This window comes from Pseudophryne corroboree, chromosome 4 (genome assembly GCF_028390025.1).
Source record: "Pseudophryne corroboree isolate aPseCor3 chromosome 4, aPseCor3.hap2, whole genome shotgun sequence".
Taxonomy (NCBI): Eukaryota; Metazoa; Chordata; class Amphibia; order Anura; family Myobatrachidae; genus Pseudophryne; species Pseudophryne corroboree.
This window is the reverse complement of record NC_086447.1, coordinates 287,012,467-287,039,652: the sequence shown is the minus strand read 5'-3', so window position 1 is coordinate 287,039,652 and position 27,186 is coordinate 287,012,467. Positions and strand designations below refer to the sequence as shown.

Here is a 27,186-nt window from a genome sequence, read left to right as displayed (position 1 = left end):
GCCAGGAGTACATAATATATTATATAGTGAGTGACCACCAGACACACAGTGCAGTTTATTTAATATATCCGTTCTCTGCCTGAAAAAAGCGATACACACAGTGACTCAGTCAGTCACATACCATATCTGTGTGCACTGCTCAGGCTCAGGCCAGTGTGCTGCATCATCTATTATCTATATATAATATTATATATATCTGTCTGACTGCTCAGCTCACACAGCTTATAATTGTGGGGGAGACTGGGGAGCACTACTGCAGTGCCAGTTATAGGTTATAGCAGGAGCCAGGAGTACATAATATATTATATAGTGAGTGACCACCAGACACACAGTGCAGTTTATTTAATATATCCGTTCTCTGCCTGAAAAAAGCGATACACACAGTGACTCAGTCAGTCACATACCATATCTGTGTGCACTGCTCAGGCTCAGGCCAGTGTGCTGCATCATCTATTATCTATATATAATATTATATATATCTGTCTGACTGCTCAGCTCACACAGCTTATAATTGTGGGGGAGACTGGGGAGCACTACTGCAGTGCCAGTTATAGGTTATAGCAGGAGCCAGGAGTACATAATATATTATATAGTGAGTGACCACCAGACACACAGTGCAGTTTATTTAATATATCCGTTCTCTGCCTGAAAAAAGCGATACACACAGTGACTCAGTCAGTCACATACCATATCTGTGTGCACTGCTCAGGCTCAGGCCAGTGTGCTGCATCATCTATATATATTATATATCTGTCTGACTGCTCAGCTCACACAGCTTATAATTGTGGGGGAGACTGGGGAGCACTACTGCAGTGCCAGTTATAGGTTATAGCAGGAGCCAGGAGTACATATTATATTAAAATTAAACAGTGCACACTTTTGCTGCAGGAGTGCCACTGCCAGTGTGACTGACCAGTGACCTGACCACACTGACCACCAGTATAGTTAGTAGTATACTTATATTGTGATTGCCTGAAAAAGTTAAACACTCATCGTGTGACTTCACTTGTGTGTTTTTTTTTTTTTATTCTATAAAAATAAAACTCATTCTGCTGACAGACAGTGTCCAGCAGGTCCGTCATTATATAATATATAATATATACCTGTCCGGCTGCAGTAGTGATATATATATATTTTTTATATCATTTATCATCCAGTCGCAGCAGACACAGTACGGTAGTTCACGGCTGTGGCTACCTCTGTGTCTCTGCACTCGGCAGGCAGTCCGTCCATAATTGTAATACCACCTAACCGTGGATTTTTTTCATTCTTCTTTATACATACATAGTTACATAGACATCTTCTCTTTATCAACCAGTCTATATTAGCTGCAGACACAGTACAGTACGGTAGTTCACGGCTGTGGCTACCTCTGTGTCTGCACTCGGCAGGCAGTCCGTCCATAATTGTATACCACCTAACCGTGGTTTTTTTTCATTCTTCTTTATACATACATAGTTACATAGACATCTTCTCTTTATCAACCAGTCTATATTAGCTGCAGACACAGTACAGTACGGTAGTTCACGGCTGTGGCTACCTCTGTGTCTGCACTCGGCAGGCAGTCCGTCCATAATTGTATACCACCTAACCGTGGTTTTTTTTCATTCTTCTTTATACATACATAGTTACATAGACATCTTCTCTTTATCAACCAGTCTATATTAGCTGCAGACACAGTACAGTACGGTAGTTCACGGCTGTGGCTACCTCTGTGTCTGCACTCGGCAGGCAGTCCGTCCATAATTGTATACCACCTAACCGTGGTTTTTTTTCATTCTTCTTTATACATACATAGTTACATAGACATCTTCTCTTTATCAACCAGTCTATATTAGCTGCAGACACAGTACAGTACGGTAGTTCACGGCTGTGGCTACCTCTGTGTCTGCACTCGGCAGGCAGTCCGTCCATAATTGTATACCACCTAACCGTGGATTTTTTTCAGTCTTCTTTATACATACATAGTTACATAGACATCTTCTCTTTATCAACCAGTCTATATTAGCTGCAGACACAGTACAGTACGGTAGTTCACGGCTGTGGCTACCTCTGTGTCTGCACTCGGCAGGCAGTCCGTCCATAATTGTATACCACCTAACCGTGGATTTTTTTCAGTCTTCTTTATACATACATAGTTACATAGACATCTTCTCTTTATCAACCAGTCTATATTAGCTGCAGACACAGTACAGTACGGTAGTTCACGGCTGTGGCTACCTCTGTGTCTGCAGTCGGCAGGCAGTCCATAATTGTATACTAGTATCCATCTCCATTGTTTACCTGAGGTGCCTTTTAGTTGTGCCTATTAAAATATGGAGAACAAAAATGTTGAGGTTCCAAAATTAGGGAAAGATCAAGATCCACTTCCACCTCGTGCTGAAGCTGCTGCCACTAGTCATGGCCGAGACGATGAAATGCCAGCAACGTCGTCTGCCAAGGCCGATGCCCAATGTCATAGTACAGAGCATGTCAAATCCAAAACACCAAATATCAGAAAAAAAAGGACTCCAAAACCTAAAATAAAATTGTCGGAGGAGAAGCGTAAACTTGCCAATATGCCATTTACCACACGGAGTGGCAAGGAACGGCTGAGGCCCTGGCCTATGTTCATGGCTAGTGGTTCAGCTTCACATGAGGATGGAAGCACTCAGCCTCTCGCTAGAAAAATGAAAAGACTCAAGCTGGCAAAAGCAGCACAGCAAAGAACTGTGCATTCTTCTAAATCCCAAATCCACAAGGAGAGTCCAATTGTGTCGGTTGCGATGCCTGACCTTCCCAACACTGGACGTGAAGAGCATGCGCCTTCCACCATTTGCACGCCCCCTGCAAGTGCTGGAAGGAGCACCCGCAGTCCAGTTCCTGATAGTCAGATTGAAGATGTCAGTGTTGAAGTACACCAGGATGAGGAGGATATGGGTGTTGCTGGCGCTGGGGAGGAAATTGACCAGGAGGATTCTGATGGTGAGGTGGTTTGTTTAAGTCAGGCACCCGGGGAGACACCTGTTGTCCGTGGGAGGAATATGGCCGTTGACATGCCAGGTGAAAATACCAAAAAAATCAGCTCTTCGGTGTGGAGGTATTTCACCAGAAATGCGGACAACAGGTGTCAAGCCGTGTGTTCCCTTTGTCAAGCTGTAATAAGTAGGGGTAAGGACGTTAACCACCTCGGAACATCCTCCCTTATACGTCACCTGCAGCGCATTCATAATAAGTCAGTGACAAGTTCAAAAACTTTGGGTGACAGCGGAAGCAGTCCACTGACCAGTAAATCCCTTCCTCTTGTAACCAAGCTCACGCAAACCACCCCACCAACTCCCTCAGTGTCAATTTCCTCCTTCCCCAGGAATGCCAATAGTCCTGCAGGCCATGTCACTGGCAATTCTGACGAGTCCTCTCCTGCCTGGGATTCCTCCGATGCATCCTTGCGTGTAACGCCTACTGCTGCTGGCGCTGCTGTTGTTGCCGCTGGGAGTCGATGGTCATCCCAGAGGGGAAGTCGTAAGCCCACTTGTACTACTTCCAGTAAGCAATTGACTGTTCAACAGTCCTTTGCGAGGAAGATGAAATATCACAGCAGTCATCCTACTGCAAAGCGGATAACTGAGGCCTTGACAACTATGTTGGTGTTAGACGTGCGTCCGGTATCCGCCGTTAGTTCACAGGGAACTAGACAATTTATTGAGGCAGTGTGCCCCCGTTACCAAATACCATCTAGGTTCCACTTCTCTAGGCAGGCGATACCGAGAATGTACACGGACGTCAGAAAAAGACTCACCAGTGTCCTAAAAAATGCAGTTGTACCCAATGTCCACTTAACCACGGACATGTGGACAAGTGGAGCAGGGCAGGGTCAGGACTATATGACTGTGACAGCCCACTGGGTAGATGTATGGACTCCCGCCGCAAGAACAGCAGCGGCGGCACCAGTAGCAGCATCTCGCAAACGCCAACTCTTTCCTAGGCAGGCTACGCTTTGTATCACCGCTTTCCAGAATACGCACACAGCTGAAAACCTCTTACGGCAACTGAGGAAGATCATCGCGGAATGGCTTACCCCAATTGGACTCTCCTGTGGATTTGTGGCATTGGACAACGCCAGCAATATTGTGTGTGCATTAAATATGGGCAAATTCCAGCACGTCCCATGTTTTGCACATACCTTGAATTTGGTGGTGCAGAATTTTTAAAAAAACGACAGGGGCGTGCAAGAGATGCTGTCGGTGGCCAGAAGAATTGCGGGACACTTTCGGCGTACAGGCACCACGTACAGAAGACTGGAGCACCACCAAAAACTACTGAACCTGCCCTGCCATCATCTGAAGCAAGAAGTGGTAACGAGGTGGAATTCAACCCTCTATATGCTTCAGAGGTTGGAGGAGCAGCAAAAGGCCATTCAAGCCTATACAATTGAGCACGATATAGGAGGTGGAATGCACCTGTCTCAAGTGCAGTGGAGAATGATTTCAACGTTGTGCAAGGTTCTGATGCCCTTTGAACTTGCCACACGTGAAGTCAGTTCAGACACTGCCAGCCTGAGTCAGGTCATTCCCCTCATCAGGCTTTTGCAGAAGAAGCTGGAGGCATTGAAGAAGGAGCTAAAAGGGAGCGATTCCGCTAGGCATGTGGGACTTGTGGATGCAGCCCTTAATTCGCTTAACAAGGATTCACGGGAGGTCAATCTGTTGAAATCAGAGCACTACATTTTGGCCACCGTGCTCGATCCTAGATTTAAAGCCTACCTTGGATCTCTCTTTCCGGCAGACACAAGTCTGCTGGGGTTGAAAGACCTGCTGGTGACAAAATTGTCAAGTCAAGCGGAACGCGACCTGTCAACATCTCCTCCTTCACATTCTCCCGCAACTGGGGGTGCGAGGAAAAGGCTCAGAATTCCGAGCCCACCCGCTGGCGGTGATGCAGGGCAGTCTGGAGCGACTGCTGATGCTGACATCTGGTCCGGACTGAAGGACCTGACAACGATTACGGACATGTCGTCTACTGTCACTGCATATGATTCTCTCAACATTGATAGAATGGTGGAGGATTATATGAGTGACCGCATCCAAGTAGGCACGTCACACAGTCCGTACTTATACTGGCAGGAAAAAGAGGCAATTTGGAGGCCCTTGCACAAACTGGCTTTATTCTACCTAAGTTGCCCTCCCACAAGTGTGTACTCCAAAAGAGTGTTTAGTGCCGCCACTCACCTTGTCAGCAATCGGCGTACGAGGTTACATCCAGAAAATGTGGAGAAGATGATGTTCATTAAAATGAATTATAATCAATTCCTCCGTGGAGACATTGACCAGCAGCAATTGCCTCCACAAAGTACACAGGGAGCTGAGATGGTGGATTCCAGTGGGGACGAATTGATAATCTGTGAGGAGGGGGATGTACACGGTGATATATCGGAGGGTGAAGATGAGGTGGACATCTTGCCTCTGTAGAGCCAGTTTGTGCAAGGAGAGATTAATTGCTTCTTTTTTGGGGGGGGTCCAAACCAACCCGTCATATCAGTCACAGTCGTGTGGCAGACCCTGTCACTGAAATGATGGGTTGGTTAAAGTGTGCATGTCCTGTTTTGTTTATACAACATAAGGGTGGGTGGGAGGGCCCAAGGACAATTCCATCTTGCACCTCTTTTTTCTTTTCTTTTTCTTTGCATCATGTGCTGATTGGGGAGGGTTTTTTGGAAGGGACATCCTGCGTGACACTGCAGTGCCACTCCTAGATGGGCCCGGTGTTTGTGTCGGCCACTAGGGTCGCTAATCTTACTCACACAGTCAGCTACCTCATTGCGCCTCTTTTTTTCTTTGCGTCATGTGCTGTTTGGGGAGGGTTTTTTGGAAGGGACATCCTGCGTGACACTGCAGTGCCACTCCTAGATGGGCCCGGTGTTTGTGTCGGCCACTAGGGTCGCTAATCTTACTCACACAGCTACCTCATTGCGCCTCTTTTTTTCTTTGCGTCATGTGCTGTTTGGGGAGGGTTTTTTGGAAGGGCCATCCTGCGTGACACTGCAGTGCCACTCCTAGATGGGCCCGGTGTTTGTGTCGGCCACTAGGGTCGCTAATCTTACTCACACAGCTACCTCATTGCGCCTCTTTTTTTCTTTGCGTCATGTGCTGTTTGGGGAGGGTTTTTTGGAAGGGACATCCTGCGTGACACTGCAGTGCCACTCCTAGATGGGCCCGGTGTTTGTGTCGGCCACTAGGGTCGCTTATCTTACTCACACAGCGACCTCGGTGCAAATTTTAGGACTAAAAATAATATTGTGAGGTGTGAGGTATTCAGAATAGACTGAAAATGAGTGTAAATTATGGTTTTTGAGGTTAATAATACTTTGGGATCAAAATGACCCCCAAATTCTATGATTTAAGCTGTTTTTTAGTGTTTTTTGAAAAAAACACCCGAATCCAAAACACACCCGAATCCGACAAAAAAAATTCGGTGAGGTTTTGCCAAAACGCGTTCGAACCCAAAACACGGCCGCGGAACCGAACCCAAAACCAAAACACAAAACCCGAAAAATTTCAGGCGCTCATCTCTAATGTAAATGTACTGTAACCCACACTGCCTATTAAGGACTGGTGCCAGCAGAGATGAGGTTATCACCAGGAAATTATGTTATGGGCATTTTAACCTGTTCTTATAAACTATAAATCCTGTGCTTTCACCAAGCCCCAAATGATATGGAAATGCCTCTAAAGGATGAGTGGGAAAGTTAAGTTCTTGCGATCATAGGTAGGGGCAATGATTACGCTGACACTATGCAGGAGAATTAGCAAATTTGTTAAGAGAGATAAAGTATCAACCAATTAGCTTCTGTCATTTTACATGCTTTGGTAGAAAAATAATAGTAGCTAATTGGTTAGCTATCACATGAGCCTATAGTGATATCTATGCAAAGTAGAGAAACGTTTATTGAGGTACCATGGGCCTAATTCAGAGTTGATTGCAGCAGCAAAATTGTTAGCAGTTGGGCAAAACCATGTGCACTGCAGAGGGGCAGATATAACATGTGCGAGAAAAGTTGGAATCGGGGGGGTGTTTTCAATCTGAAATCTAAATTTCAGTGTAGAAATAGAGCAGCCAGTATTTACCCTGCACAGAAACAATATAACCCACCCAAATCTATCTCTCTATGCAAATGTTATATCCCCCCCCTGCAGTGCATATGGTTTTGCCCAACTGCTAACAAATTTGCTGCTGCGATCAACTCAGGATTACCCCCAATGTACTCTGCTCAGTGGCAGCATAAATGCACATACTGATTTGTTAAGATTGAGAATACAAAGGTCCATCACTGCAATAGCTCCTGCAAGTGAACTATTAAAAGAATGACCAATACTGTCTATATGTCACAATAACAAGCAATAAAACATGTGTCTTTCCATTTTCAAAGTGTTTTCACACTCTACAGACCCATATTCACCCTATTGATGGTTCTTTGCACTAAAATGTTTTTCTGCTGAATCCTGCTTCCCAAGTCCTAATTAGTCTCCCTACCAAATTTGGTGACATTCTAGTAGTTAGATCAAGCTACTGTACTCATGGCTCTGAATAGGGGAAGTATAGTTATTGCCACCCTATATAGTATTATATTAAAGAAATATCTTTAATGTTTGAGATCAACTCAGAGCACTTAAAGGAGTGCACTCTTCTGTTTTGTGGTGCTAAACAAAACCCTCATACTAATTACACTCACAAAAAAGCCCATCTGTCTTTCAATACAGTCATTTAAATGTTTGTTGATTATAAAATAAATACATTTGACACATACTGTACAGTATTTTGTGTGGCCACTATAACAGTTTTGAATGATGCTACTTGGTGTCTTACCCTATGCAGGGTGTGAACTCTTGACCGCATTAACTTCCAATCATGGTCAATCCTACACACAGAGGTATATATTAGAATTGGACAACTGTCCAATAACTTACTTTCTCATACAGACAATCAAATATTTTTGACTAGTACTGTACGTATCACAGAGTAAAAACAGGCATATTTTGCCTAAAGGGCCTAAAACATTAATAAGTACTATTGCAAATAAAAAAAAACCAGAGTGACATCATAAGTGTACATGCAAAAATTTAAATGATGAATTAAAGAGTCCTCATTGGTATTCCAATAATGGGGGTTGGTGCACCCCATACAATCTGAAAATATATACCTCTACCAAATCACCTAAAAACAAGTGCCAGTCATTAGTTGATATAAAAAATATTTTATGCTTGATAAAAATTATATAGAGACTTTCAAAATCAGACAATCCAATGTTTCTAATAAGGGAGATGGTACTGATTACCGCCAACACCCCTACAGGATCAACTCAGCACTTGGACAATGGCATTGAATAATGAATAAATACTAGTTCAAAATGGATAAAATACATGAAAACATTTAATAAATAGCAGACATATAACAAATAGCTAAAATAGCTAATTTGAACAATTCATTAATTACAGTACATGTGTAATGGTATCTAAAAATAATAATAAGTTAGCAGATGATATACCATAGCGCCATCTTTGTTTTTTCCCTATCTTTTTGTTTCTCATTATTCTATTTGAGGCTGTTTTTCTTGTGCTTTCATCCTCAACTCCTCATTTTCTTTATTCACGTCATTAATTAATTGTTCAAATTAGCTATTTGAGCTATTTTTTTATTTATATATATATTATTTGTAAAAATATTTTCATACATTTTATCCATTTCAGCTGTTAATGTTTTTGGCCCATTTTGGTCATATGTGTGTTTACTCTGTTATTTTATGTTATCTAGTGGATACTGACTTTAGCTGTATTAAAAGCTGCCCTGGTAGAAACATTCATACTTGCACCATACACATTTTTGATTTGTGTGTGTATTTACTTGAACAAAAAATAATAATACAGTAACAAATATCTAAACCAATCGCAACCACTTCCAAAGCAGTGATAGCCTGTTGTCACAGCCCATGGTGCTCTGCCCACTGCTGACACTACTCAGCCTGCTGCATCATTGCCCACTGCTGACACACTGATTCTTCACTCTGACAGGTGCACTGCTATGCAGCTTTTCACAGGTGAGAAGGTTTAGCACTGCTCTGCCTCCTGGAGGCATGATGTGATGTCATAACATCAAGAAGTAAAGACAGTGAATGACAGGCCACAAGCCAGATGCTCCATGACCCATTTGTCTCTGTGTGACTGAGAATCCATGCTGAGACTGACTGCACTAGTCACCAAGTCATGTGGAGAGTATGCCTGGATGCCATTGCCCACAGCCCACAAGCAGAATTTCTGGTCTAGAATGTGATAGTCTTATCCCAGACAGTTATTGAAAGTAAGTTACTGTCAGCTCTGAAATTAAAAATTAAAAAGTTATTTAAAAAAAAATATGTTATTTATTTTATTATTTTCCTGTGAGGGGCAAAGTATTTTATTACTTTCCTGTGGTGGGCAATGTGTTTGTTTATTTTCCTATCTGTGCCAATGTGTATATGTTTTTTTTTTTTTTGTTCCTATTGGTGCCAATGTGTTTGTTTTTTTCTATCTAAGGCCTACTGTATTTGATTTATTTTTTTCCTGTGGAAAAAAGTTTCCTATGAACATGAATGTGAAGAGAAGTAGAATCTTCATGAGTTTATTGATCATTTTGCTGAAACTCAAAAGCAGATACTGTACTGTGAATATTATCCACCTACCATTGAAGAGCAGCTATTATTATTTAATTTCAATTTATGATAGCACTGTATTGTTTAAAAATCTAATTGCAAGTACAGCAAATTTTTCTGTGTTTAATTTTTAAAATGATTTGTGGTGGTGGGTGTGCAAAATGGAGGATCTGCACTGGGTGCCAAATATGATACAGGAATGTGGTAAGAGGGGAGCACGTACACTTAGGGGGTGATTCTGGGTTGATTGCAGCAGGAACTTTGTTAGCAGTTGGGCAAAACCATGTGCACTGCAGGGGAGGCAGATATAACGTGTGCAGAGAGAGTTTGATTTGGGTGGGGTGTGTTCAATCTGCAATCTAAATTGCAGTGTAAAAATAAAGCAGCCAGTATTTACCCTGCACAGAAACACAATAACCCACCCAAATCTAACTCTCTCTGGAAATGTTATATCTGCCCCCCCCTGCAGTGCACATGGTTTTACCCAACTGCTAACAAAAATCCTGCTGCGATCAACTCAGAATTACCCCCTTAAGCAGGTTAGGTCAGTTTGTAGTCTATTTATGTTTCGCTATTGCCCACTACGGGGTGGTGACAATAGTGCATTATAAAACTATATTGACTTTTCTTGTATACTTATATTATCCTCTTTATGCTTCATAGTCTCCTGTATTCTTATAAACAGTAAAAATATCTCAGAGGAAAAACACAGTTTTATTTATATAGTACCTCAGGAGAGTATAGTCATCTTCAGCCTCTGGACACCATATTGCATAATAAGATCCCTGAAGCAGATGATGCTACTTTGGAAAATAAATTAATGAACAAACCTACTCAAGGTATTATAACAATAATGATATTTAGCTTCCAAAATATTGGGAATTCTTGCAGGTGCTCTTGTTATTGCTGTCAATATGATAATTCCATAACTAATCACAGCCCCTTATATTAAAGTAACATTAATGAATGCTCTGGGAATAAAACTGATAGACTTCAGACAAGTTACCATGACATAGCTTGAGAAACCAATCTGTTAGGCATAACTTGCAACTCACTTCTTTCTTTTTGAACTGGCTGTAAAGAAGCAAGTTTACATCAAGTTTTATGCAAAGAACAGATGTCAGATGGTAAAGATCTGCTGCTTGCAGATCAAGTTGCTGCTGCCAAGTCTCGCGAGCTTTAATTCAGACACAGTTTCTATTAATGTCCGTACCATCCAATTTACAGAACTGAGGCAGCAGATGTACTTCTAGACACTGAACTACTTAAGAACCTCGCTGTTTAAAACTTTATAAGATTAGTACTGGTAAGTGTTTTAACATTTCTCTGTTTTAATGAAGCTTTTAATGACTCATACTTTGTGCTTCATATTCATTCAGAAGATGCAATAAGAAACAAAACAGTATTGGTACTTTTACTGAACACACTATTAGTCCGAACACATCTTCAGAAGACATCAAACATGAGCAGCACTTGCTTAAATAGTTTCACCAGAAATTCCACTGGGATGGATAGATAGATAGATAGATAGATAGATAGATAGATAGACAGACAGACAGACAGACAGACAAATTATAGATAGATAGATAGACAGACAGACAGACAAATTATAGATATAAAGATAGATAGATAGACAGACAGACAGACAGACAGACAGATCGATAGATAGGCAAGCAGAGAAATGATAGATAGATATATAGACAGACAGACAGACACACACACACACACACACACACACACAAACACACACACACACACACACACACACACAAACCGGCAGACAAAAGATAGACAGATAGACAAATTATAGATAGAATTGATTGATTGACACACAGAAAAACAAAAGATAGCTAGACAGACAAAAGATAGATAGATAGATAGATAGACAGACAAATTATAGGTAGATAGATAGATAGATAGATAGATACAGTAGATGCATAATGTTCAAGTTATTGACTAGTACATGAAAAGCAAACACATTGGGTTATCTATAAATTCACTAATCATGTATACCAATTTTAAAATAAAGCCAAACAGCTTTGTGCCTATTTTTTTTAAAGAACTAGCTAACATCATTTTGTTTACCTATAAAATAAATAGTAAAGAACATAATTAAATCTCTGTGCACAATCATTATATAACATTAGATTATCACACTTTAGTTCTATTGTTTCATACTGTAAACAAGGGCCACTTTACTTGCTATAAACAAGTATAAATCATAGCACATACTCTAATATCCACAGACTATAATAAGTGAATAAAATGGTGATAATGTAGATAAGCTGGTTATCACTAAGTAATGTATTTCATTAAATTTTAGGTGAATTACATATATTGCTATGTTCTTTTTTAGTTTGTTGTATAGAAACTGCGAAAACTGTACAAAGCTTTACAACATACAGTAGTGAGCTTGTTACCTAAACGTGGTGTAGCCAACAATTTAAGTTTGTTACCATAATTGGCTTTATTTATTTATTTGATGCTGCTTATTGGTTTAGCATAACAAAGACTAAAAATATGTGAGGTAAATTAATTGAACAATAACCGGAGAAACCTTATCTCTTATTTGTTTCCCTAAATAAATAAAAAAACATAAAACAAAAAATAATGAAATCACAGAATTCCTCTGTAAGATGCTATAAACAAACAACACTATGTTCTTTTGTTGAGCAATTACTATGCGCTATGAATAGATTTATTGTTTTGGTAGTTGCGGAACACAACTAGAGCATCAATATAGTGTTGTCATATATTTTGATAAACATTGTTTATTACCGCTCTATATTCTTCAGTCAGTTGTTTAGCTACACTAATTCCTATTCTATTATTATGTAAAAATACGCTAGACCTAAAATAGCAGGAGTAATAAGATTAGTGCCTCTAATATTAGAGTAAAGTTATTAATATGTAAAGGTCACATGAGGGCAGTGGTGCATGACTGAATCTTGCATGAGATTATATACTTATAGAAAATGGTAGCTAATGATTTTCCATCCCATAAATAGGTTACATACAGTACTGTAGCTAAAACGTGCCTTTAGCTTTATACCATTATGGTATATTATCATCAAAATTGTGTATCAGTTAATTGTATGTTCAAACATAAACATAAGAGGAAACAACTCTTTTTATTACTAACTCATTTTAGTATATTTGTTTACTTATTGTGTTGTTGTATTTTTGAAGCTGCAGATAATTTTTTTCTGTTCTCTCTCTCCCCCCCAGACATGGGATTTTGTTTAATTCAAGCATGACATAATTAATAGATACTTAATATTAACACTAATTAATTGGCAGTATGGTCTACATCCTCAGTAGGCACAGCTACATACGTAAATAAAGTAATGGATATCATAAAAGGAAACGTACCTGCTCTTCAATAAATAGGAAACTTGCACATATAGTGTAGTCATTTCAAATTGATAAATAGAAAGAAAATGTTAATATGAAACTATTCTTGTAACGTTGATAACAATACAGAAATCTGTTTTTACAAATAAATAAGTGTACTAGAAAATAATCGCGTTTGGCATATTGAAAATAATGTTTCATTTCTCTTATCACTTAATTAATTTATTAGACGTCATCCACTACAATATGATTGTTATGACTACAAACTGTAGTTTAAACATTGAATTTGTGGATATAAAATATGTTTTACTGTATATACAGTACATATTACTACAAGGTTATCCTAGAAAAATTATTCCCCCTTAAGTTACAGTTAAACAGCTTCTTCCATGGAGGTGTTACTGCAGAAGAAAAACAGTTTGATAACAGTCCACGTATAACATGTTACAAGAGAAAATAGGTATATGGCTTTTATGTAGTTGGTAAGGAAAGAAAGATCAATAGTTCATTGAGGCCACTTTGGGTGCCAGATTAGTTTGCATGAATAACCCAAACGCACATAGTTTACACATACTGCACGGCATCTAAACAGTAATTTGAAGGGTATGGATGGATGCCTAATTTTTACTGTTTTTGAAGTTCCTCTTATGTGAGACATGAGGGAAGAGTAGGTAATGCGTGCTATGTTTTTACTGTTATGCCAGCTCTAAACCTGAAAAGGAAATGATAACAAACTTTCTCAGCTCCAGTCTCATTGATTCTAAAGATTGAACTAAACATATCTTTTTTTACTGAATGATTTTGAGTGAAAAGTTCAAGTTAGTTTTATAGAGCAAAACATGGACACTGCACTTGCGTCAAAAGATAACAAAAATGTACATTATAAAGCACCAAAACATCAGTTAGATCACATATATATATATATATATATATAGAGAGAGAGAGAGAAAGAAAGAGAGAGATACTGTATATATACAGTATGACTGATCTAACTGATATATGTTATGAAGCTTATCCCTTTCCAGAAGATATTTGTATCATACACAGAGGTCTGGTTCCACTTATGTGCTTCATATGTATAAAAGTTATCTGTAGTATACATTATAATATAGAAGAGAACATACTAACAAAGTCAGACATATAAGCTACGACCTTTTTTCTATCAAACTAATTTCTAGATTTATATCATTACCAATATCACACAGACACACACTAAAATATATATTAGTGGTAGTTTCCATAAATGCATGGATTAAACCAACATTAATCAAAACATAATGGGGGTAATTCCAAGTTGATCGCAGCAGGACATTTTTTAGCAGTTGGGCAAAACCATGTGCACTGCAGGGGGCCAGATATAACATTTGCAGAGAGAGTTATATTTGGGTGGGTTATTTTGTTTCTGTGCAGGGTAAATATACTCGCTGCTTTATTTTTAAACTGCAATTTAGATTGCAGATTGAACACACCACACCCAAATCTCTCTCTCTCTGCACGTTAAATCTGCCTCCCCTGCCAGTGCCGTAACTAGGCATTTTAGCGCTGTGTGCAAGAAACGACATTGGCGCCCCCCCATGCAAGATAGGGGCAGTGCGCGCCATAGGCGTGCGAAAATATATAGGGGCGTGGCTTCATGGGGAAGGGGCGTGGCCACAAAATAATAGCAATTCATACTACGGTGCACAGTAGTCTCCATTATTCAAATTACGCTGCACAGTAGCGCCACTACACCAGGTAGAGCCCCTTTTATACATTACAGCAGACAGCGTCCCCCTTTTTACACATTACAGCAGACAGTCCCCCTTTTTACACATTGCAGCAGCCAGTCCCCCTTTTTACACATTGCGGCAGACAGTCCCCCTTTTTACACATTGCGGCAGCCAGGCCCCCTTTTTACACATTGCGGCAGCCAGTCCCCCTTTTTACACATTGCGGCAGCCAGTCCCACTTTTTACAGATTGCGGCAGCCAGGCCCCCTTTTTACACATTGCGGCAGCCAGTCCCCATTTTTACACATTGCGGCAGCCAGTCCCCCTTTTTACACATTGCGGCAGCCAGTCCCCCTTTTTACACATTGCGGCAGCCAGGCCCCCTTTTTACACATTGCGGCAGCCAGGACCCCTTTTTACACATTGCGGCAGCCAGGCCCCCTTTTTACACATTGCAGCCAGTCCCCCTTTTTACACATTGCGGCAACCAGGCCCCCTTTTTACACATTGCAGCCAGTCCCCCTTTTTACACATTGCGGCAGCCAGTCCCCCTTTTTACACATTGCGGCAGCCAGTACCCCTTTTTACACATTGCGGCAGCCAGGACCCCTTTTTACACATTGCGGCAGCCAGGCTCCCTTTATAAACATTGCAGCCAGTCCCCCTTTTTACTAGAGATGAGCGCGCCCGAACGTCATCATGACGCTGTCGGATTCTCGCGAGGCTCGGATTCTATCGCGAGACTCGGATTCTATATAAGGAGCCGCGCGTCGCCGCCATTTTCACACGTGCATTGAGATTGATAGGGAGAGGACGTGGCTGGCGTCCTCTCCATTTAGATTATAAGAGACTGAGAGAGATTTACTGGAGCTGACTAGGAGGAGTACTGTTACTGTAGAAGTGTAGAGACTGAGTGGAGAGAGTTTACTAGTGAGGACAGTGCAGTTTACTTTATAATCCGTTCTCTGCCTGAAAAAAGCGATACACAGCACACAGTGACTCAGTCACATACCATATCTGTGTGCACTGCTCAGGCTCAGGCCAGTGTGCTGCATCATCTATTATCTATATATAATATTATATATATCTGTCTGACTGCTCAGCTCACACAGCTTATAATTGTGGGGGAGACTGGGGAGCACTACTGCAGTGCCAGTTATAGGTTATAGCAGGAGCCAGGAGTACATAATATATTATATAGTGAGTGACCACCAGACACACAGTGCAGTTTATTTAATATATCCGTTCTCTGCCTGAAAAAAGCGATACACACAGTGACTCAGTCAGTCACATACCATATCTGTGTGCACTGCTCAGGCTCAGGCCAGTGTGCTGCATCATCTATTATCTATATATAATATTATATATATCTGTCTGACTGCTCAGCTCACACAGCTTATAATTGTGGGGGAGACTGGGGAGCACTACTGCAGTGCCAGTTATAGGTTATAGCAGGAGCCAGGAGTACATAATATATTATATAGTGAGTGACCACCAGACACACAGTGCAGTTTATTTAATATATCCGTTCTCTGCCTGAAAAAAGCGATACACACAGTGACTCAGTCAGTCACATACCATATCTGTGTGCACTGCTCAGGCTCAGGCCAGTGTGCTGCATCATCTATTATCTATATATAATATTATATATATCTGTCTGACTGCTCAGCTCACACAGCTTATAATTGTGGGGGAGACTGGGGAGCACTACTGCAGTGCCAGTTATAGGTTATAGCAGGAGCCAGGAGTACATAATATATTATATAGTGAGTGACCACCAGACACACAGTGCAGTTTATTTAATATATCCGTTCTCTGCCTGAAAAAAGCGATACACACAGTGACTCAGTCAGTCACATACCATATCTGTGTGCACTGCTCAGGCTCAGGCCAGTGTGCTGCATCATCTATTATCTATATATAATATTATATATATCTGTCTGACTGCTCAGCTCACACAGCTTATAATTGTGGGGGAGACTGGGGAGCACTACTGCAGTGCCAGTTATAGGTTATAGCAGGAGCCAGGAGTACATAATATATTATATAGTGAGTGACCACCAGACACACAGTGCAGTTTATTTAATATATCCGTTCTCTGCCTGAAAAAAGCGATACACACAGTGACTCAGTCAGTCACATACCATATCTGTGTGCACTGCTCAGGCTCAGGCCAGTGTGCTGCATCATCTATATATATTATATATCTGTCTGACTGCTCAGCTCACACAGCTTATAATTGTGGGGGAGACTGGGGAGCACTACTGCAGTGCCAGTTATAGGTTATAGCAGGAGCCAGGAGTACATATTATATTAAAATTAAACAGTGCACACTTTTGCTGCAGGAGTGCCACTGCCAGTGTGACTGACCAGTGACCTGACCACACTGACCACCAGTATAGTTAGTAGTATACTTATATTGTGATTGCCTGAAAAAGTTAAACACTCGTCGTGTGACTTCACTTGTGTGTTTTTTTTTTTTTTATTCTATAAAAATAAAACTCATTCTGCTGACAGACAGTGTCCAGCAGGTCCGTCATTATATAATATATAATATATACCTGTCCGGCTGCAGTAGTGATATATATATATTTTTTATATCATTTATCATCCAGTCGCAGCAGACACAGTACGGTAGTTCACGGCTGTGGCTACCTCTGTGTCTCTGCACTCGGCAGGCAGTCCGTCCATAATTGTAATACCACCTAACCGTGGATTTTTTTCATTCTTCTTTATACATACATAGTTACATAGACATCTTCTCTTTATCAACCAGTCTATATTAGCTGCAGACACAGTACAGTACGGTAGTTCACGGCTGTGGCTACCTCTGTGTCTGCACTCGGCAGGCAGTCCGTCCATAATTGTATACCACCTAACCGTGGTTTTTTTTCATTCTTCTTTATACATACATAGTTACATAGACATCTTCTCTTTATCAACCAGTCTATATTAGCTGCAGACACAGTACAGTACGGTAGTTCACGGCTGTGGCTACCTCTGTGTCTGCACTCGGCAGGCAGTCCGTCCATAATTGTATACCACCTAATCGTGGATTTTTTTCAGTCTTCTTTATACATACATAGTTACATAGACATCTTCTCTTTATCAACCAGTCTATATTAGCTGCAGACACAGTACAGTACGGTAGTTCACGGCTGTGGCTACCTCTGTGTCTGCAGTCGGCAGGCAGTCCATAATTGTATACTAGTATCCATCTCCATTGTTTACCTGAGGTGCCTTTTAGTTGTGCCTATTAAAATATGGAGAACAAAAATGTTGAGGTTCCAAAATTAGGGAAAGATCAAGATCCACTTCCACCTCGTGCTGAAGCTGCTGCCACTAGTCATGGCCGAGACGATGAAATGCCAGCAACGTCGTCTGCCAAGGCCGATGCCCAATGTCATAGTACAGAGCATGTCAAATCCAAAACACCAAATATCAGAAAAAAAAGGACTCCAAAACCTAAAATAAAATTGTCGGAGGAGAAGCGTAAACTTGCCAATATGCCATTTACCACACGGAGTGGCAAGGAACGGCTGAGGCCCTGGCCTATGTTCATGGCTAGTGGTTCAGCTTCACATGAGGATGGAAGCACTCAGCCTCTCGCTAGAAAAATGAAAAGACTCAAGCTGGCAAAAGCAGCACAGCAAAGAACTGTGCATTCTTCGAAATCCCAAATCCACAAGGAGAGTCCAATTGTGTCGGTTGCGATGCCTGACCTTCCCAACACTGGACGTGAAGAGCATGCGCCTTCCACCATTTGCACGCCCCCTGCAAGTGCTGGAAGGAGCACCCGCAGTCCAGTTCCTGATAGTCAGATTGAAGATGTCAGTGTTGAAGTACACCAGGATGAGGAGGATATGGGTGTTGCTGGCGCTGGGGAGGAAATTGACCAGGAGGATTCTGATGGTGAGGTGGTTTGTTTAAGTCAGGCACCCGGGGAGACACCTGTTGTCCGTGGGAGGAATATGGCCGTTGACATGCCAGGTGAAAATACCAAAAAAATCAGCTCTTCGGTGTGGAGGTATTTCACCAGAAATGCAGACAACAGGTGTCAAGCCGTGTGTTCCCTTTGTCAAGCTGTAATAAGTAGGGGTAAGGACGTTAACCACCTCGGAACATCCTCCCTTATACGTCACCTGCAGCGCATTCATAATAAGTCAGTGACAAGTTCAAAAACTTTGGGTGACAGCGGAAGCAGTCCACTGACCAGTAAATCCCTTCCTCTTGTAACCAAGCTCACGCAAACCACCCCACCAACTCCCTCAGTGTCAATTTCCTCCTTCCCCAGGAATGCCAATAGTCCTGCAGGCCATGTCACTGGCAATTCTGACGAGTCCTCTCCTGCCTGGGATTCCTCCGATGCATCCTTGCGTGTAACGCCTACTGCTGCTGGCGCTGCTGTTGTTGCCGCTGGGAGTCGATGGTCATCCCAGAGGGGAAGTCGTAAGCCCACTTGTACTACTTCCATTAAGCAATTGACTGTTCAACAGTCCTTTGCAAGGAAGATGAAATATCACAGCAGTCATCCTACTGCAAAGGGGATAACTGAGGCCTTGACAACTATGTTGGTGTTAGACGTGCGTCCGGTATCCGCCGTTAGTTCACAGGGAACTAGACAATTTATTGAGGCAGTGTGCCCCCGTTACCAAATACCATCTAGGTTCCACTTCTCTAGGCAGGCGATACCGAGAATGTACACGGACGTCAGAAAAAGACTCACCAGTGTCCTAAAAAATGCAGTTGTACCCAATGTCCACTTAACCACGGACATGTGGACAAGTGGAGCAGGGCAGGGTCAGGACTATATGACTGTGACAGCCCACTGGGTAGATGTATGGACTCCCGCCGCAAGAACAGCAGCGGCGGCACCAGTAGCAGCATCTCGCAAACGCCAACTCTTTCCTAGGCAGGCTACGCTTTGTATCACCGCTTTCCAGAATACGCACACAGCTGAAAACCTCTTACGGCAACTGAGGAAGATCATCGCGGAATGGCTTACCCCAATTGGACTCTCCTGTGGATTTGTGGCATTGGACAACGCCAGCAATATTGTGTGTGCATTAAATATGGGCAAATTCCAGCACGTCCCATGTTTTGCACATACCTTGAATTTGGTGGTGCAGAATTTTTTAAAAAACGACAGGGGCGTGCAAGAGATGCTGTCGGTGGCCAGAAGAATTGCGGGACACTTTCGGCGTACAGGCACCACGTACAGAAGACTGGAGCACCACCAAAAACTACTGAACCTGCCCTGCCATCATCTGAAGCAAGAAGTGGTAACGAGGTGGAATTCAACCCTCTATATGCTTCAGAGGTTGGAGGAGCAGCAAAAGGCCATTCAAGCCTATACAATTGAGCACGATATAGGAGGTGGAATGCACCTGTCTCAAGTGCAGTGGAGAATGATTTCAACGTTGTGCAAGGTTCTGATGCCCTTTGAACTTGCCACACGTGAAGTCAGTTCAGACACTGCCAGCCTGAGTCAGGTCATTCCCCTCATCAGGCTTTTGCAGAAGAAGCTGGAGGCATTGAAGAAGGAGCTAAAAGGGAGCGATTCCGCTAGGCATGTGGGACTTGTGGATGCAGCCCTTAATTCGCTTAACAAGGATTCACGGGTGGTCAATCTGTTGAAATCAGAGCACTACATTTTGGCCACCGTGCTCGATCCTAGATTTAAAGCCTACCTTGGATCTCTCTTTCCGGCAGACACAAGTCTGCTGGGGTTGAAAGACCAGCTGGTGACAAAATTGTCAAGTCAAGCGGAACGCGACCTGTCAACATCTCCTCCTTCACATTCTCCCGCAACTGGGGGTGCGAGGAAAAGGCTCAGAATTCCGAGCCCACCCGCTGGCGGTGATGCAGGGCAGTCTGGAGCGACTGCTGATGCTGACATCTGGTCCGGACTGAAGGACCTGACAACGATTACGGACATGTCGTCTACTGTCACTGCATATGATTCTCTCCCCATTGAAAGAATGGTGGAGGATTATATGAGTGACCGCATCCAAGTAGGCACGTCACACAGTCCGTACTTATACTGGCAGGAAAAAGAGGCAATTTGGAGGCCCTTGCACAAACTGGCTTTATTCTACCTAAGTTGCCCTCCCACAAGTGTGTACTCCGAAAGAGTGTTTAGTGCCGCCGCTCACCTTGTCAGCAATCGGCGTACGAGGTTACATCCAGAAAATGTGGAGAAGATGATGTTCATTAAAATGAATTATAATCAATTCCTCCGCGGAGACATTGACCAGCAGCAATTGCCTCCACAAAGTACACAGGGAGCTGAGATGGTGGATTCCAGTGGGGACGAATTGATAATCTGTGAGGAGGGGGATGTACACGGTGATATATCGGAGGGTGAAGATGAGGTGGACATCTTGCCTCTGTAGAGCCAGTTTGTGCAAGGAGAGATTAATTGCTTCTTTTTTGGGGGGGGTCCAAACCAACCCGTCATATCAGTCACAGTCGTGTGGCAGACCCTGTCACTGAAATGATGGGTTGGTTAAAGTGTGCATGTCCTGTTTTGTTTATACAACATAAGGGTGGGTGGGAGGGCCCAAGGACAATTCCATCTTGCACCTCTTTTTTCTTTTCTTTTTCTTTGCATCATGTGCTGATTGGGGAGGGTTTTTTGGAAGGGACATCCTGCGTGACACTGCAGTGCCACTCCTAGATGGGCCCGGTGTTTGTGTCGGCCACTAGGGTCGCTAATCTTACTCACACAGTCAGCTACCTCATTGCGCCTCTTTTTTTCTTTGCGTCATGTGCTGTTTGGGGAGGGTTTTTTGGAAGGGACATCCTGCGTGACACTGCAGTGCCACTCCTAGATGGGCCCGGTGTTTGTGTCGGCCACTAGGGTCGCTAATCTTACTCACACAGCTACCTCATTGCGCCTCTTTTTTTCTTTGCGTCATGTGCTGTTTGGGGAGGGTTTTTTGGAAGGGACATCCTGCGTGACACTGCAGTGCCACTCCTAGATGGGCCCGGTGTTTGTGTCGGCCACTAGGGTCGCTAATCTTACTCACACAGCTACCTCATTGCGCCTCTTTTTTTCTTTGCGTCATGTGCTGTTTGGGGAGGGTTTTTTGGAAGGGCCATCCTGCGTGACACTGCAGTGCCACTCCTAGATGGGCCCGGTGTTTGTGTCGGCCACTAGGGTCGCTAATCTTACTCACACAGCTACCTCATTGCGCCTCTTTTTTTCTTTGCGTCATGTGCTGTTTGGGGAGGGTTTTTTGGAAGGGACATCCTGCGTGACACTGCAGTGCCACTCCTAGATGGGCCCGGTGTTTGTGTCGGCCACTAGGGTCGCTTATCTTACTCACACAGCGACCTCGGTGCAAATTTTAGGACTAAAAATAATATTGTGAGGTGTGAGGTATTCAGAATAGACTGAAAATGAGTGTAAATTATGGTTTTTGAGGTTAATAATACTTTGGGATCAAAATGACCCCCAAATTCTATGATTTAAGCTGTTTTTTAGTGTTTTTTGAAAAAAACACCCGAATCCAAAACACACCCGAATCCGACAAAAAAAATTCGGTGAGGTTTTGCCAAAACGCGTTCGAACCCAAAACACGGCCGCGGAACCGAACCCAAAACCAAAACACAAAACCCGAAAAATTTCAGGCGCTCATCTCTACTTTTTACACATTGCGGCAGTCAGTCCCCCTTTTTACACATTGCGGCAGCCAGTCCCCCTTTTTACACATTGCGGCAGCCAGGCCCCCTTTTTACACATTGCGGCAGCCAGTCCCCCTTTTTACACATTGCGGCAGCCAGGCCCCCTTTTTACACATTGCGGCGGCCAATCCCCCTTTTTACACATTGCGGCAGCCAGGCCCCCTTTTTACACATTGCGGCAGCCAGGCCCCCTTTTTACACATTGCGGCAGCCAGGCCCCCTTTTTACACATTGCGGCAGCCAGGCCTCCTTTTTACACATTGCGGCAGCCAGTCCCCCTTTTTACACATTGCGGCAGCCAGGCCCCCTTTTTACACATTGCGGCAGCCAGGACCCCTTTTTACACATTATGGCAGACGGTGACCCCCAGAGAGAGAGAGAGAGAGAGAAAGAGAGAGAGAGAAAGAGAGAGAGAGGGATATACTTACCTTCTGCCCGCTGACAGGCTCCTCGTGCTGGCAGCTCCCTCGGTGCAGGCATCGGACAAGGAGGAGGAGGGAGGGGGACCGGAGCCGCAGCATCGCAATTTCATTGGTAGTAGCGCCGCTGCAGCATCCCCCTCTCCTTCCGTTTTGGCTGCCCGGTGCTGCTGTGGATGCTGGGATGGAGGAACCGCATCCCAGCATCCACAGCAGCGCCGGGCAGCCTATACGGAAGGAGAGGGGGATGCTGCAGCGGCGCTTACTACCAATGAAATAGCGCTGCTGCGGCTCCAGTCCCCCTCCCTCCTCCTCCTTCTCAGCTGCCTCCGGCGCTTCTCTCTCCTCCAGCGCGGCTGCGGCGCACGGCGCAGACTTCAGAGGCGGCATGTAATGAGTCAATTTGACTCATTACATGCTGCTGGCCGTGCACCCTCAGGGCAACTGCACTGTGTGCCAAGCCCACTTGGCACACACGTAGTTACGGCCCTGTCCCCTGCAGTGCACATGGTTTTGCCCAATTGCTAACAAACTTGCTGCTGCGATCAACTCAGAATTACCCCCAATATGCCATGATATTAAAGGTGGCAGATGTAATATCCAAGAATTTCCACACTGGCATTCTAGAATGTTTCAGTCAAGCATATTAAATAATCAATTGGTGATGTCAGTTTAGTAGATGCGCGTTTATCTTAAATTCAAAATTGTAAATGCTGAATGTTGCGGCCCCACTATGGAATTTATGGGTTTAAAAGAATATCCTATCTGTGATTTATAAAAAATGACTAAAAGGTAAGTACATGCATGTAGCAGCCATTATCTTACTTTGATGAAGGAAAAGGCATTTTAACAAAAGGTGACGTGCAGTATATGCAGCAGCTCCCTTCCATACCTGCTCCCAGCAGTTGCATTTCTCTGGAACAGAGTATTTGCTATTTCTGATGTCAGTGCCCTGTTTCCTAAGACAACACCAAAAAGCTACGGCAGGTATTGGGGCACAGTGGATGAGTCTGTACCACACCTCCTGCACCCGTTATAAACACACAACTGGATGGAGGATAGCACAGTAGAGAAATATAGATTAAGAAACATAACTCATGATAAATGACCACCAGAAGGCAGATTTGAGATGGACACAGAGCCATACTACACAAAATACAAGTATTTTTTTCAAAATACACAATAATGCCATCAGATAAATATGTTTCTAATATGCCAACTAAGCGAAAGCTTAGGTGAGCGCTCTTCAACTGTATTATATTTCATTGACTGTGTATTTACTAATTGAACATAAACATTTTTTTATATATTGCAGTTATCAGTGATGTGGTACAATCTGACACAAGGAAAGAATATCTCTGCAATCTGCTTTACAGTAGTTTGTTTGTTTTTCATCAGTGTTCATTGTGATGATGATGATGATGATGATGACATTGTACTTACCAAGTATGGAAGAGTAAGAGGGTTACAGATACCAGTATTTTCTAAGACAATCACAGCTTTCCTTGGGATTCCATATGGAGAACCACCAGTTGGAGTCTTGAGATTTAAAAAACCAGAGGCTCCTAAGCCTTGGGTTGAAGTATGGAATGCTACAAATTATGGCAACTCTTGCTATCAGTATGTTGATCGAACATTCCCTGGATTTTCAGGGGCTGAAATGTGGAATCCAAATACACAACTAAGTGAAGATTGTCTTTACCTTAACATATGGATACCTAGTCCAAAGCCAAGAAATGCCAGTGTCATGGTCTGGATTTATGGTGGTGGGTTTGAGACTGGAACAGCTTCTTTAGATGTTTACGATGGCAAGTTCTTGGCTCGGAATGAACGTGTTATTGTTGTGTCAATGAACTACAGAGTGGGAGTTTTAGGATTTTTGGCTTTTCCGGGTAATTTTGATGCTCCAGGAAATGCAGGCCTGTTTGATCAGAGACTAGCTCTTCAATGGGTACATGAGAACATTGCAGCATTTGGTGGCAATCCCAAAAGCATAACACTTTTTGGCGAAAGTGCTGGAGGAGCATCTGTTAGTTATCACATGCTTTCTCCTAAAAGTCATCCATATTTTACTAGAGCCATTATGCAAAGTGCAACCGCAAATGCACCTTGGGCTGTTATAAGTAGTACATCAGCCCACTATCAAGCTCTGACATTAGCAAACCTGTTGAGTTGTTCATTTCGAAATGAGACTGAAATAATTGCTTGTCTTCGGAGTAAAACATCTGAAGAATTAATTGAAAAATCACTTTCTGTTTTACCACATAGATCATTAATTGAAATTAGTTTTCTTCCTACAGTTGATGGAGATTTTCTCCTAGATTTACCCGTAAATCTTCTGCAACTTGGACAACTGAAAAAAAATACCCAAATATTAACAGGTGTTAATAAAGATGAAGGGTCATATTTCTTAGTTTATCTAATACCTGGGTTTAGCAAAGATCATGAAAGTTTTATAAATCGGACTCAGTTTCAAGAAAGTGTGAAGCTTGCATTTCCCAAAGCCTCTGAACTCGCTGTAGATTCTGTCCTTTTTCATTACACAAATTGGGTTGATGAACAGAATCCTGTTCTCAATCGCGATGCCATGGATGATATTGTTGGAGATTACAATTTTATATGCCCACTGCTGGAATTCACAATGAGAAATTCAGAACTTGGAAACAAAGCTTATATGTACTACTTCAACCACCGATCCTCAAAACTGGCATGGCCAAACTGGATGGGAGTGGTACACGGATATGAAATTGAATTTGTTTTTGGTATTCCAATGTATAGAAGACTTAACTACACAAAAGAGGAGGAAACTCTCAGTAGAAACGTAATGAGATTTTGGGCAAATTTTGCAAAAACTGGGTAAGCTTCCTTTTCATTAACCAAAATGAATTTATGCCGGTTTTCTTAAATAATTTTTTAATATACTATTTTTAAAAATAATGTATTATGTTGTGTCTGTATAAGTTTTTTTTAACAACTTGACAGTAAGACGTGATCATAATACCTTATACCCTTTACAGATTTCTCTTTATCTTCTTTATTAATGTTCACAAATAGTGTCAAAAGCTGCAGCTGTTCTAAATGAAAGTAAACATAGTTTCAGGTTGCATCACAACTGACACATGTGCTTCTCAAAGCTGTTTCCATGATAACAGATTTACACAGATTACTTACATTTTTTCCATCCAAGTTTAGCACTCGCACACTCAGGCTTTTATGTTTCTCAATATTTTATTCATCTGTTTTGGAACAATTGCTACAAGCATAAAGCATGCCATGTACCATAATTCAGAAATTAGCTCTCCTTTTCATTATAAAGCAAAAATGATTTGAAGGGCTTAAAAAGATTTTTATGCTTTGTCCCAATGGCTGTTGTGCTAACTGATGCGTATACCATTTTAAAAGATTATTTGCTAATTGCAGCAGTACCTAAAAAGTAAAATGTGCTAATGGTATACAGGGAACAATCAGAGCTGTTTTATAATATGGAGTTCTGTTAATGGAGACTCTTGTGTAATGCAACTATACAAGTATTAATTTAGTAGGATGACACAAGTTTTATTCCAAAGTCTTCTATAAAAACAAAACTAGTATGATCAATCCATATTTGCTTGCTCTCCTGGAATTTCCAGGAGACTCGATTTATAATCAGTAAAATAGACATCCCTTCCTGATATCACCTACTTCTATAGTAAAATGGATGGGGTCATGGTGATGCTATTCATTGTGAACTGCATCATTGAGGCCCCACCCCCTTTACATAATAATGCCATTCTTCTGCTGCATCTCCACCTGGCTATGCTACCTTAAACATGAAAAAGTATGTAAGTTTGTGTGGTCCACTGCACACTGTTCTTGATTTAGAAGAGTCTGCTCAGCTTGTGCTGAAGGCCAGCCTCTGCCTAAATATCTTTAAAGTGGTATTATTGTGGGAGCAGTCATTAATCATGAATGCAATGAAGAACTTGTTGACTTCCATGTCAGGACTCATGCTGGAATGTGGGGCCTGCATGGAACATAATGCCAGCTGCACAGGCAATCAAACATTTTCATTTTTAACTTATTTAGAACACAGTAGGGTAAATTGGTCACCAAATCATTGCCTCCAATATGGTGATCTTATCTGTATGCCATATGTTTAGCTTAAAGATGAGCAATTTGGTTCTGTTGAAAAACGAACACACCCGAACTCTGGTGTTTCAAATTAAACCAAGTCCCAGCTTAGGTCACTTTGGGGTTCAATATTGGATCTAAAAAGCATATCTTTCATATTTCTGATTGCACGTAAGTCCCTCCCTCGTGAATTAAGCAAAATTTACATTGGAAATGGAAATTAATGTTATTGATGTTAATAATA

General features: G+C 42.2%; 1 protein-coding gene across 1 annotated transcript in view; it reads left to right on the top strand.

Moving 5' to 3' along the window:
* Positions 1 to 10,883: 10,883 nt before the first annotated feature.
* The window catches only part of BCHE (butyrylcholinesterase), a 61,812-nt gene continuing 45,509 nt past the window's right edge, over positions 10,884 to 27,186 (top strand). Inside the window, exons 1-2 of the mRNA XM_063916185.1 lie at positions 10,884 to 10,967; positions 24,148 to 25,688. Coding sequence (XP_063772255.1) covers positions 24,157 to 25,688 — 1,532 coding nt within the window. The 5' untranslated portion in view covers positions 10,884 to 10,967; positions 24,148 to 24,156. The remainder of the gene's footprint in view (positions 10,968 to 24,147; positions 25,689 to 27,186) is intronic.